Here is a 14,298-nt window from a genome sequence, read left to right as displayed (position 1 = left end):
TTTTGGGTACTTGTCCGTGCCTTGGCCCTTTTTGCAGAGCTGAGCAAGCAGGTTCAAAAAGAAAAAGAAAAGACCACCAGGTGTGTGGGTTGAGCAGATCTTCGCCGACGCTTGCTGCGGTCTCACCCCCCCTGCCCTGCTCCACAAGACTCTGAGGTGTCGCTCTCCAGGAAAACAAGGCACAGACTGTCGAGTTGCCTGCACAGTTTGGGGGAGCCAAGCTGGGAGGGGCTCCCCAAAACACAGAGCGGACACCCCCCCCGCGGGGGGGCACGAAAAGCTGAGAAAAACAACCCCACCAAATCTTTCATCCCGGTCGATTAATCGCTGCCGGAACCCCCGGACCCTACGAACTAAGTAATGTCGGCCTGCAATGTTCCGTGGTTATTTCTACGGAGGCTGTGGCTCCTTCGGCGTGCGGCGGACGATGCCCTGATTCCAGCTTCCCTGCGGAGGTAGATGTCACACTGCTCGTGCTCCCCTCCCCTCCCTCGGTTTACCCTCCCCCTGAAGAAGACGCTAGAAATCGCATCCCTCCAAATGCATTTTTGAGTGTTATTAAGTAACAGTCTTTGGTAGCTTCCGGAGGAGATTTCTGCCCTACGAAAAAGTAAAGGAGGCCCAGCCCCAAACAAGATCATTGATAGTGTCCGTAGCCTGGATATCCTGGCGGTGGGGAGCCATCTTTGGGCGGCAGCTGGCTGGGATCGTCTCCAAAAGGATTGGCTGAGAAGCGGGTGGGGAAAAAACAGAAAGAAAGATTAGTAAGCCAATGGGGTTGCGACACAGAAAAACTTCAGCAAACCAATGAGGTGCAGCCATTTATGTTGGGTCGGGTGGAGGAAGAGATGGGGAGACAGAGTTGAGGACCACTCTTCTTTGGGAAGAACAAGAAGAGATTGGATTTATGCCCCGCCCTTCACTACCCGGAGGAGTCTCAATGCGGCTGACAATCTCCTTCCCCTCCCCACAACAGACACCCTGTGAGGTAGAAGGGGCTGAGAGAGCTCTCTTGAGGACTGCCCTAGAGAGAACAGCTCTGAGAGAACTTGTGCCTGACCCAAGGTCACCCAGCTGGCTGCATGTGGAAGAGTGGGGAATCAAACCCAGCTCTCCCAGATTAGAGTCTGCGCTCCTAACCACTACACCAAACTGGCTCTCAAGGAAAATTAACGGAGACCGCTACGCTGCAGCGAGGGGGAGCAGCGTGGGCTCGGGCGAGGGTGATTCACGGAGAGAGGAGTGATAGACGTGCCGCCCCAACCCTCAAAACAGGTCGAACGTTACACCTACATAAGGGCCGGGGGAGGGTGCCAGACGCTGTGGGAAGGGAGTGCAACTTCGGCACGCATTCACCGAACCTTGAGCGAGACGCCCGCCATTAGGATAAGCTGAGACAGTGCAGAGAGAGGGCTCTGTGTGCTAGAAAGCCCCCTGGAAGGTTGCAAGGAACACCGGGGCACTGCCTCCTCCCACCCTTGTGGGGGGCTCATTGGCAGATGTCACAGACTGATGGGTCTGCTTTGCTGCCCTGGTGACCACGCTGCTGTAGGAACACTCCCATCTGTGTTCTCCCTGTAACTGCACTCATTTATTCACAAGCCAGAAAGCAAAGGGGAGGGATCCTGGCTCAGCGGCAGAGCCTCTGCTTGGCATGCGGCAGGTCCCAGGTTCAATCCCCGGCATCTCCAGTTAAAAGGACCAGGCAGGAGGTGATGGGAAAGACCTTGACCTGAGACCCTGGTTCAGTGGCAGAGCCTCTGCTTGGCATGCAGAAGGTCCCAGGTTCTATCCCCGGCATCTCCAGTTAAAAGGACCAGGCAGGAGGTGATGGGAAAGACCTTGACCTGAGACCCTGGTTCAGTGGCAGAGCCTCTGCTTGGCATGCAGAAGGTCCCAGGTTCTATCCCCGGCATCTCCAGTTAAAAGGACCAGGCAGGAGGTGATGGGAAAGACCTTGACCTGAGACCCTGGTTCAGTGGCAGAGCCTCTGCTTGGCATGCAGAAGGTCCCAGGTTCTATCCCCGGCATCTCCAGTTAAAAGGACCAGGCAGGAGGTGATGGGAAAGACCTTGACCTGAGACCCTGGCTCAGTGGCAGAGCCTCTGCTTTGCACGCAGAAGATCCCAGGTTCGATCCCCGGTCCTTCCAGTTAAAGGATCTGACTGTGATGGACCGAGGGTCTGATTCAGTATCGGGAAGCTTCATGTGTTCAAATGGGTACATTCTGGGATGCCTAAGGGGGGGGGGATGGGGATTCCATGTGCTTCCTACCCCCGGGTGACAGGAGAAGCATCAGATTTCGCCTTCTTTCAACCCAGTCCAGGATTTCCACACTGCCTCCAAACACAGAAGAAATCCTTGGGAACGGCACAACGTAGGAAAGAGGCAGTTTGACTTGAAATGAGGACGGGATGGACCGTACCACATCCAAGCACAGGTGGGCAACTAAATTCATTTGTCCGCTTTCATGTTATCCGAACACTGATCGCCCGCCTTTCGCCCGAGCCCCAAGGCTGCCAACACGTTTCAAACCAAACAGTCCACAACAAACACACGCGTGGGGAAAACAGCAACACCAGCATCCAATGTAATACCAAGAGCCAAGGATGATAATTAAAACCAGAGAGCTAATCTAAGCAAGAGGCAAATCTGGGGCATGGAAATCAACGCAGCGATGTAGCTGTTTGGGGAAGGGGGGGAAGCCAACCCTGAGAATGTCAGTCACCTAAAGGTAAAGGTTTCCCTTGCTTGAAAGCCACTCAATCTAACTCTAGGGATGCGGTGCTCATCTCCGTTTCCAAGCCGAAGAGCCAGCGCTGTCTGAAGACGTTTCCGTGGTCATGTGGCCAGCATGACTAAACGCCGAGGTGCACGGATGCTGAAGTGTCTCCCCCTTGTGCTTGAAGTGGTACCTATTTATCTACTTGCAATTTCTTGCTTTCGAACGGCGAGGCTAATCACATGCTCTCAGCGACAAAGATGTCTTTTGCTGACGGGCTTCAAACGCCAATTTAGGGGGCTACACAAACTTCTCTGGCTTGTGGTGGAAAGCGCCGTCAAGCCACGGCTGACTTATGGGTGACCCTTTATGGTTTTCAAGGCACGAGATGTCCAGAGGTGGTTTGGTATTCCTTGGAGATCTCCCCCATCCAAATACAAGCCAGGGCCGACCCTGCTTAGCTTCCGAGATTGGGCTAGCCTGGGCTATTTGGGTCAGGGCATGAACTTCCCTAGTTCCGTCATTTTCGGTGCTTCTGCAGTGCTTAGCATGGCACGGAGTAGACTCAGCTAGAATCTTTGCTTTTTGTAACCTTACGGGGAGATTCTGACGCAAGGGAGCGTTCAAGCCATGGCCCTGCCTCATTTGGTGTAATGGTTAAGTGTGCGGACTCTAACCTGGGAGAACTGGGTTTGATTCCCCACTCCTCCACTCGCAGCTGCTGGATGACCTTGGGCAAGCCATAGTGCTGTCAGAGCTGTTCTCTCAAGGACACTTCTGGAAAGAGCTCTCTCAGCCTCGCCTGCCTCATAGGGTGTCTGCTGTGGGGAGGGGAAGGAGTTTGTGAGCCGCTCTGAGACTCCGAGTGAAGGGCGGGGTATGAATCCAATCTCTTCTTCTGCTGCTGCGGGTGTGCAGATCGGGCCCAAGCCTGGTCGCCTCCTACACACCCTCACCCCTTGCCAAACATGTCTCCCCCTTGTGCTTGATTTCTTCAGGGGTTGCAGTATTAGAATGCAACAGAATCCTGGGAACTACCTTTTTGTGTAAGCCCAAGACTGGAGAGGCCCAGTCCACGGGAACAAATGAGGATAACTCTTGGTTGTCGTGGGCCTTTCTTATATGCCAAGCGGAGGCTCTACCGGTGATCCAGTGTCCCTCCCCAATGTGTTAGGACTGACCGCTCTAGTCCAAGAAGGCTGGACTTGGGCAGCTCATGATGGGGTCTGGTGGGTGCCGCCTGCCGGGAATATGTGGGTCACACTGGAAGCTGAGTCATGTCCAGGGGTCATTTCCTGCAGGAGCGCACAGGAGCGGAGCTCCGGCAATAAAGAGCCCAGGGGGCGGGCACGTGCAACAAGCCCCACCCCCTGCTCCCAGCAGCCCCCAGTCAGAGCAAGAAGCAGCCAGGTAAGTTGCAGAGCCTCCCCCGGCCCAAAACAGTCCAGTGGCACCGTTAAGACCAAGTTTTATTTATGGTAATGAGCTCCTGCACCTCTTTTTCTACAAAATGACCCCTGGACATCAAAACACCACGGGCGGTCACTGGATTGAAACAGATCCTCACAGCCAGTGTTCCCTCTAAGCTGAGTTAGTGTGAGCTAGGTCACAGGTTTTTTTAGCCCCCAGCTCACACATTTTCGTTTTAGCTCAGGAAGGGACGGCTCCGGAGCAAATTGATTTATGCAGGAGCCGAATCGCTCGCTCACAACTTTAATGCCGGCAGCTCACAAAGTAGGATTTTTGCTCACAAGACTCCACAGCTTAGAGGGAGCGTTGCTCGCAACCCTGACCTGGATAGCCCAGGCGAGCCCAATTGTGTCGGGTCTCGGAAGCTAAGCGGGGTCGACTCTGGCAAGCACTTGGATAGGAGACCTCCGAGGAATACCAGCAGCCGGGAGGCAGGGGCAGGCTTTATTCCGCCACCTCTCTGAATGTCCTCCAGGCCCCCAGTAGGGGTCAGGCGCTAGAGGTCGCCATGACTCCCAGGTGCGCGCACACTCACACACACACACAAAATACAAAAACAAAACGAGTCACCAGAAAAAGCCCTGACCGGGATAGCTGAGCCAAGCCTGACCTCTGAAGCTAGGCAGGGTCGACTCTTGGAGATACTTAGATGGGAGACCTCCGAGGAATACCAGAGGCGGGGGCAGGCTCTATTCAGCCAACTCTCTGAATACCCTCCAGGCCCCCAGTAGGGGTCAGTCGCCAGAGGTCACCATGACTTCCCGGTGCACGCACACACACTCCCATGTGCACACACAGAGGCACGTATGAAAAACAGAAAACCAAAAACAGAGCAAAAAAAGAAGTGGACCCTCACGAACTGCAATAACGGGACCGGTGAAGCTACCAGGTACAGAGTCAGACCTTTTGGCTGTTGAAGTGTGGACTGTTGACTCTTCCCTGCAGCGGCTCTCCCGGGTCTCGTGGAGAAGTCTTTCCCATCCACCCCACCCCCACCCTTTTTTTGCCATCAAGCCCCAAACCAACTTACGGTGACCCTGCAGGGTTTTCAAAGTGAGAGGTGAACAGAGGTGCTCTGCCATTGGCTGCCTCTGTGTAGTGACCCTGCTCTCCTTCGGTGGTCCCCCCCATCCAAAGACTAACCAGGGACGACCCTGCTTAGCTTCCAAGATCTGACGAGACAGGGCTAGCCATCACCGAACACCTGTAAAACCAGGGGTGCCGGGGATTGAACCTGGGACCTTCTGCGTGCAAAGCAGCGGCTCTGCTAGTGAGCCAAGGCCTGTCCCCAAACACTCTGCTCCAAGGGAGAATGTTATTGACACCGGTCCCTGAGGAACGCCCCACACGACCTTCGCTCCACCACAGAATACGAGCCCTGTCCGCCCCCTTCTAGGAGAATGCTCTTGGCCGGAGCCCCGACTTACGGTTCTGGAACTGCTGGGCTGTGTATCGCGTGAGCAAAATCCCGACGCCTTCTATCAGGGCCAGCAGGATTCCGCCCATCATAGCTGAGCCCACCATGGCCAGCGGCCCACCTGGGGGGAAAGAAAAACGGGTACCAAAGCTATGGCTCAGCTTTCAAACACAGAAGACGGGGGCAGAGGAAGACTGATGAGCCAATAAGGTAGGAGCCAAGGTGGGTAACAACCAGATAAAAACATAACAAACAACAAATACATTAAAACAATCAGTACAGGAGCTGTGTATTAACTGCCACCAACATTCCCTCTTTTGCCCAGCCTCAACTTGCCCCCTGAACGCTTCAGAATAAGACCGATTCCCCACAAGCAGCTGTGCCGCCCTCGCTCTTCTGTTTCCTCCACTTGCATTGGTCAATTTCACACTATTCACTGCACGGCTGCATTTTGACCCGCAGCTCCCCCCAATATCCCTTGCGTCTTCTGGATCTCAAAAAACCCAACAAGGATTGAGAAGATGGGGGGGAATCGGGGGGGAGCTGTGGGTCAAAACATGGCCGTGCAGTGAATAGTGTGAAATTGACCAATGCAGGCGGGGAAAACAGAAGAGCGAGGGCAGCACAGCTGCTTGGGGGAAATTGTGAGGTCCTTGCGAGGTAGGTGGGGCTGAGAGAGCTCTTTCGAGGACCGCTCCTGAGAGAACAGCTCTGAGAGAACCCAAGGTCACCCAACTGGCTGCATGTGGTGTAGTGGGGAATCAAACCCAGTTCCCCCAGATTAGAGTCTGCACTCCTAACCACTACACCAAACTGAAGGGGGGGTGGGAGAGAGAATGAATGTGAACAGAATGCTGGACTAATTAGGCCTCGGGTCTGATCCAGCAGGGCTCTTCTTGTGCTCTATGGGGAAGGGGCAGAGATGTCGCGTCGTCAGCCTGCCAAAGGCTGCCACTTACTGCGGGAGGCCAGCACCGCTCCGGTGAGCGCCCCGCTGGTGATGGAGTTCCAAGGGTCCTCCTTGCCGCGCATCTTCACCAGGCCGCAGTCGATGGTCGAGAAGAGCCCGCCCCACACTGCGAAGCTGCCTGCGAAGGGGGAACGGGGAGAGCAGGTGGCGTCACCAGCTGGGCGCAGAAGCTGTCTGTAACTGGCAGCGACACGGATCTGGAGTCCGTGCCAAGCCGGAGCCAAATGCTCGGCTCCAAACACATACATTTGCTCTGGGCAGCCTGCCGAGACGGGTTGAGACAGGCCAGACTTTGAGGCTCGCCGGCAAAGAAAAGGGCAGCGTTGGAAAAAAGGAATTAAGATGGGTAAAGTGAGGGCATTGCTGGGATTGGCAGGGAGGGGACCGTGCCTGGAGCCCCTCAGCAGCAGACTCGGCGGGACACAGAACAACCTTGTGCAGACTTTGCCTAGAGCTCCAAGTGCATCTCCAGAACGATGTGCCTCAACAGAGGCCAGATGTCATAGTCCTGCTGTACACAGCAATGGACACGCTGCGCCAGGAGTACTGTGTGGAGTTCTGGAGGCCTTGCTTCAAAAAGTATGTGGACAGAATGGGTGCAGAGGAGAGCGACAAGGATGATCGGGGGCCTGGAGACCAAGCCCTACGAGGAAAGGCTGAGGGACTGGGGAATGTTCAGTCTGGAGAAGAGGAGGCTGAGGGGGGACATGATTGCTCGCTTGAAGTATTCAAAGGGCTGCCACTTAGAGAAGGAGGAGGTGATTGGATTTATACCCTGCCCTTCATTACCCAAAGGTGTCTCAGAGCGGCTTACAAACTCCTTTCCCTTCCCCTTCCCACCACAGACACACTGTGAGGTAAAAGAAGAAGAAGAGATTGGATTTATACCCCGCCCTTCACTACCCAAAGGAGTCTCAGAGCGGCTTACAAACTCCTTTCCCTTCCCCTCCCCACAACAGACACCCTGTGAGGTAAAAGAAAAAGAAGAAGAGAATGGATTTATACCCGGCCCTTCACTACCCAAAGGTGTCTCAGAGCGGCTTACAAACTCCTTTCCCTTCTCCTTCCCACCACAGACACACTGTGAGGTAAAAGAAGAAGAAGAGGAGATTGGATTTATACCCCGCCCTTCACAACCCAAAGGAGTCTCAGAGCGGCTTACAAACTCCTTTCCCTTCCCCTCCCCACAACAGACACCCTGTGAGGTAAAAGAAGAAGAAGAAGAAGAGAATGGATTTATACCCCGCCCTTCACTACTCAAAGGTGTCTCAGAGCGGCTTACAAACTCCTTTCCCTCCCCCTCCCCACAACAGACACCCTGTGAGGTAGGTGGGGCTGAGAGAGCTCTGACAGAAACTGCTCTTTTTCAAGGACAGCTCTTGTCAGAACTACAGCTTGCCCAAGGTCATCCAGCCAGGTGCAAGTGGAGGAGGGCAGGGAGCTGTTCCTGTGGGCAGCAGAGGAGAGGACTGGCAATCATGGGCTTAAATCAAGGTCGGGAAGGTACCGGCTGGATATTATATTAGGAAACACTTTTTGAGAGTAAGAGCTGTGCAACAGTGGAATCAGCTGCCTCGGCAGGTGGTGAGCTCCCCCTCCCTGGCAGTCTTGAAGCAGCGGCTGGACAAACCCTTGCCAGGGATGCTCTAGGCTGATCCTGCATCGAGCAGGGGGTCGGACTCGATGGCCTGTATAGCCCAAATCTGGGATTCTGGGATTTTTTTATGCACACCCGCAGACCAAAATTTCATACCTGATCAGGTCCAGCGAGTCCCACACGTTCCCCGGCGTATGAGGCCCCCTAGCTACAACAGTAAACTAAACACTGATCACCCGCGATGCGCATAAGAACAAGCCGTGAAACTTACTCAGCCTCAGGGCGTGGGCGTGTTCTGCGGTAGAAGAGCTGGATTCGAGTCCAGGAGAGACCAACAAGATTTTCAGGGCCTAAGCTGTCAAGAGTCAGCGCTCTCTCTCGGATACAACCCCCCAAATCTTGCTGGTCTCCAAGGTGGTGCCAGACTCGAGGCGAGCTCTTCTGCTGCAGGTGAACCCAGCAACACTCTGAAAATGAATTTCCGGGTGTCTAAATTCAAGGCCGCAGCCCAGCGGCTCCCCTGAGCCTTCCAACCACGGAACCCCTAATCACTGGGGCTCCCCACCCTCCTGAAGCCCAGCGAGACTCTCTCGTCTGCACTGATTTTTGCTGCTAAGGGTTAAAAGCCACCAATGGGTGGGAAACGAAGCTCCTGTTGGACGACACGCCCTTCTGCTCTGTGGGGATTCGATCTTGTTTCCGCCCACACTCAGCATCTGTTAAGTCTACACACACAAACGTAGACGGGCCCAGCCGGTCTGCATTATCCTTCCATCTGACTGTGATCTCACCGGGCCAGAAGCTCTGTCTTACCCCCCTCTGTCTTACCCCGCACCGGCTGGAGCCATCTGTTGACTGACGCCACCTATGGCTCATCCCGCTCCTGTCCCAAAGCCACACCCCTTTCCTCACCTCCGATCTGCGGCGCTCGGACCCTGATGGCGTTGACGCTGCCTTTGAACCGATGCCGGACACCCTGTAAGAAAAGGAGAATTCAGTCCCACGGCTCCTCTCAGAGAGCGGTCCTCATAAATGACGGAAAGGGGAAACTGTGTTTTAGATGACTCTTTTTTTATCTCCTTGGTTTTACCTTCACAGCAACCCTGGGCTGAGAGCGTGTGACTGGCCCAAGGTCCCCCAGCGAGCTTCCGTGGCAGAGTGGAGACTTGAAACTGGCTCTCCCAGATCCTAGTCCGGGGGTCCCCAACCTTTTTGAGCCTGAGGGCACGTCTAGAATTCTGACACGGCAGGGTGGGTGCAGTCCAGGACGTGGCTGCCACAGGAGGCGGAGCCAGCCACAAAATGACTGCTGCGGCTTAACGTCAGTCACGCAGTGCAGATCCTGGGGCTGTGGTGGCAGCTGCTGCCAAAATAACATTTTAAAAAAATCTGCACAGCCAATCAAAGCTAGAAAACAATTATGGGGTAGCAGTACAAATAGCAGAAATGATACAAAATACTGCAATAACGTGCAAACAATTTCTATTAGTTACTGAAATATATAAATCATGACAAATTGCAAGAATACATAATCCTCATAACAACAATATTTTTGTATTGTAAACAGATGAAAAATATGGAACGCTTCACGAATTTGCATGTCATCCTTGCGCAAATTCGTGAAGCGTTCCATATTTTTCATCTGTTTACAAAACAAAAATATTGTTGCTATGAGGATTATGTATTCTTGCAATTTGTCATGATGTATACATTTCAATAACTAATAGAAATTGTTTGCACGTTATTGCAGTATTTTGTATCATTTCAGCCAATCAAAACTCCAGTGGCCAATCAGAGGCCTTGGTGGGCAAAAGCCCCATCTGGACCCACTCACTTCCTAAGAACACTTGGGGCAGGGGGGCACCAGAAAAGGTGTCAGTGGGCACCATGGCACCAAGTTGGAAATCCCTGTCCCAGTCCAACACTTTAACCATTATGCCATGCTGGCTCTCCCATTTTAGGATGCAGGAAGCAGCCGAATGAGAAGAACAGACAGACCCCCCCCCCCATAGGCCCAAACCTCAGGAACGTGACTCTGAAGGTCTGGAACCTGGTACTATTGTGGACCCAAAAACTACAAATTGCAATCCAAGGAAGGCAGAGGCGAGCACACCCTGAAAGCCAGTTAAGCATGTTGTTGTTCAGGGTGAAAGCTGGCTTAACTGCAGCTTCTGCGGCCTAGGGTAAATCCTGCCCTTCCACATACATAGATCAGGTGCCCTTTTCTGCATTCTGGGGAAGATACAGGCACTCCTCTCCTTCCCCCGAGGGAGCAGAGGGCATGGAAGAAGGCTACAGGGACCAGGACCATTCTTGCAGTGATGAAGATAGGAGTGGCAAAGAAAGGCAACAGCCCCCCCGCCCCCCTCCCGGAATATACATTCTTCCTCTATTGATGCTGCCTAAACAGCCCTTTCCCCCCCTCCCCAGAAACTGGCTCTCAAATGCCAACAACTCATTTGCACTAAAGATGCAGTGGACACAGCGGTGGCATCTCACATCAGGCCCCTGTATAAATCGAGGGTGCGGCCTCATTTGGAGTGCTGTGTGCAGTTCTGGTCACCACACCCCAGAAAAGATATCAGCATTGGGAAAAGTGCAGAAAAGGGCAACTAGAATGATCAAAGGGCTGGAACACTTTCCCTATGAAGAAAGGTTAAAGCGCTTGGGGCTCTTTAGCTTGGAGAAACAATGGCTGAGGGGTGACAGGATCGAGGTTTACAAGATTATGCATGGGATAGAGCAGGTTGAGAAAGAAGGACTTTTCTCCTTTTCTCACAAGACAAGAACTCATGGGCACTCCATGAAATTGCTGAGCGGTCGGGTTAAGGTGGATAAAAGGAAGTACTTCTTCACCCAAAGAGTGATTAACACATGGAATTCACTGCCACAGGAGGCGGTGGCGGCTACAAGCATGGGAATTGGATAAACATATGGAGCAGAGGTCCATCAGTGGCTATTAGCCACAAGGTATAGATGGGAACACTCTATCTGGAGCAAGGGATGCTCTGTATTCTTGGTGCTGGGGGGGGGCAACAGTGGGGGAGGCTTCTGGTGTCCTGGCCCCACTGCTGGACCTCCTGATGGCCCCTGGTATTTTTGGCCACTGTGTGACACAGTGTTGGACTGGATGGGCCATTGGCCTCACCCAGCATTGGTTTCTCTTATGTTCTTATCCTCCCCGCATCTTCTCTGATTTAGCTTCCAGGGGTGGAGGGGAGATGCGTGAGGCTCAAGGGACCAGCAGCCCTCGCTGGCTCTCCTGTTCATCGTGACACCCCCCCTTCAGTCCAAGACCCCCTGGCGCATCTGTGGCGAAGCAAGCTGAGATCCCAGGCAAAAAGTCCCTGGGTGCTCCCACTCCACAATGGGTGCTCCCACTCCACACTAGCACTCTGGGGTGTGTTCAGCTGGTAGCCCACAACGGTCCCTGACCCCCAAGGAAACAAGCAGCCCTGATCCTCAGAAATGTGCTTGTGAAGCAGAACGAGCCCGTTATTTGTAGCCTGCTGAAACCACCGTGGCTGGCCACGTAACAATACAATCGCCAGCTACAGAACTGTGGGCCTCCGGAAGGGCTGAGCCTGAGATCACCCTCCCAGTTTGGTGTAGTGGTTAAGAGCAGCAGACTCTAATATGTATATAGTTTAGATAACTCACAGGCAAAAGCGATACGAAAAATGGAGCTACAAACTGTATAACTGCATAATTAGATTTAATATTAATGTTGACAGCTGCTGGAACAGGGTTCTCTGTTTTCAAGAGGTAGGGTGGATTCCGATTCTGTTTGGCAGTGTATTTTACCCATATTTTGTATCTCTTTGCTGTACTTTTTATAATTGTTGTATTAATTGACATTTAATTTTTTTAATTTTTTTTTTAACCTGGAGAACCGGGTTTGATTCCCCACTCCTCTAATCTGGAGAACCGGGTTTGAATCCTCACTTCTCCACATGAAGCCAGCTGGGTGACCTTGTGCCGGTCACAGTTCTCTCAGAGCTCTCTTAGCCCCATCTGCCTCACAAAGTGCTTGTTGTGGGGAGAGGAAGGGAAGGCGATTGTAAGCCACTTTGTGACTCCTTCAGGTAGAGAAAAGTGGGGTATAAAAACCAACTCTTCTCTTCTTCCATACTTGCACCTTCATTTTAACAACAACTATCATTATTTCTAGTGTCCTGTCGAAGTAAAGCCGTGTACAGAAGTCAGAGACAAGCCTTGTCTACGTAACCTGATGCAGACAGAAACTGTCATGAGAGGAAGGGAAACATTTTACGATAGGCCCCCAAATGAGCCTGGATTCCTCCGCTCCCTCCTTCCACTTGCAGGAAAAAGCAAGGGAAGAGGAAAGTCAAGACTCACCACTGGGGCATTGCGGAAGCCTTTGACGGCCTGGAAGACGCCCCCACCAATCATCCCCATGGTGAAGGCGCCACCGCAGTCGTCCACAATTCGCCAAGGGCTGCCGGAAGGAAAGAGAAGTGAAGTTAGCACAGGCCGTGGAGGCAGAAGGCGCTGAAAAACAGGAGCCCAGGACACGGTCTGTGGTAACACCAGGAAAGAGAAAACTTTCTAGTCAAGAAGGCAGACAGCAACAAAAAAAATCAGAACAATGAAGGTGGTGTGCAGCATCTTCCTGTGGCCAGAGCCTACTTCGCCCAGTGCATGAAGTGTTAGCATATACATAGACAGGTAACAGAAAAAGGGGGAGGGACGTTAATTGCAAAGAGAGGCAAGAAAGCCCAGCAGTGCATGAGACTGGTGTGCCACATGATGGTGAGCACAACTGAAAACAAGAACCAGACAAAGGGGCAAAGGAACTAGAACGGGTGTGATCCACACCTAACTGGTGGCAAACAGACAAAGTAAGAGCACAAAGTTGGAGTCCAGGGGCACCTTTAAGACCAACAAAGTTTTATTCTGGGTATCAGCTTTTGTGTGCAGGCGCACCTCTTCAGGTGTTTGAAGAAATCTGCTCGTACATGAATAAACCCAGGCTGAGTGCCCAAACCTTCTTACCGAAAGGGCAGAAGGCAGCCATGAGGTGTGACTGAAAATGTGTAATTAAAGACATGTACTGATTTGGGAGGGCTGTAAACTGAAACTTACTCACTCAGCTCCAAAAGATTAAGCAGGCAATTAAAAAAAAATTAAGTTGACTCTTTTCTTCCCCTTAGGTTAGTAAAGGTAAAGGCTTCGCTTGCTTGAAAGCCAGTTGAATCCAACGCTAGGGGGCAGTGCTCATCTCCGTTTCCAAGCTGAAGAGCCAGCACTGTCCGATGACTTTTCCATGGTCATGTGGCTGGCATGACTAAATGCTGAGGCACACGGAACGCTGTTACCTTCCCACCAAAGCGGCACCTCTTTATCTACTTGCATTTTCTTGCTTTTAAACTGCTAGGTTGGCAGGAGCTGGGGCCAGAGACGGGAGCTCACTCCGTCACGCGGTATTCGGGTCTCAAACTGCCAAGCTACCGACCTTTCCCTTTAGATTACAAATTACTAATCATACATTATGGGCAGCCCAATCTAGGAGGGAAAAAATCTTGTGATACACTGCAGGTGTTGTTTTTTTGCCATCAAGTCACAGCTGACATATGGTTGACCTCATAGGAATTTCAAGGCAAGAGACGTTCAGAGGTGGTTTCCCATTGCCTGCCTCTGTGTCGTGACCCTGGTATTCAGCTGGATGTCCATCCAAACACTAGCCAGGGTCGGGGGGGAAGGGACTTGTGGATTCTGAGAACTTAGATGAAAGGCTGAAGCAAGCACCACTGAAGTTTGCAATATGCCTGATTTGTTCTTAAAAAACCCAAACAAATGAAATGGTAATTCTGCATATAGCTTATATAGCACATCAGACTGCAGATGTGCTCAATGCTCATTTCTCAAACGACCCCCCCCAAAGAAGAGAGAAGAAGAAGAAGAGATTGGATTTATACCCCGCCCTTCACTTGGAGTCTCAGAGCGGCTTACAAACTGCTTTCCCTTCCCCTCCCCACAACAGACACCCTGTGAGGGGGGCGGGGCTGAGAGAACTCTTGACACAAACGGCTCTTTTTCAAGGACAGCTGTGCCAGAGCTTGTGACTGACCCCAGGTCACATCAGCAGGTGCACGTGGAGG

At 52.5% G+C, this 14,298-nt stretch overlaps 1 protein-coding gene across 1 annotated transcript in view; it reads right to left on the bottom strand.

The window, feature by feature from the left end:
• Positions 1-535: 535 nt before the first annotated feature.
• The window catches only part of TIMM17B (translocase of inner mitochondrial membrane 17 homolog B (yeast)), a 15,243-nt gene continuing 1,480 nt past the window's right edge, over positions 536-14,298 (bottom strand). The window contains exons 2-6 of the mRNA XM_015418118.1: positions 12,536-12,635; positions 9,089-9,152; positions 6,569-6,697; positions 5,620-5,730; positions 536-726 (exon numbers count right to left, since the gene is read on the bottom strand). Of these exons, the coding sequence (XP_015273604.1) occupies positions 638-726; positions 5,620-5,730; positions 6,569-6,697; positions 9,089-9,152; positions 12,536-12,635 (493 nt within the window). The 3' untranslated portion in view covers positions 536-637. The remainder of the gene's footprint in view (positions 727-5,619; positions 5,731-6,568; positions 6,698-9,088; positions 9,153-12,535; positions 12,636-14,298) is intronic.

This window comes from Gekko japonicus, unplaced genomic scaffold (assembly GCF_001447785.1).
Source record: "Gekko japonicus isolate JY-2015 unplaced genomic scaffold, Gekko_japonicus_V1.1 scaffold1548, whole genome shotgun sequence".
NCBI lineage: Eukaryota > Metazoa > Chordata > Lepidosauria > Squamata > Gekkonidae > Gekko > Gekko japonicus.
The sequence above is the reverse complement of the archived record's forward strand: the minus strand, read 5'-3'. Positions and strand labels throughout refer to the sequence as shown.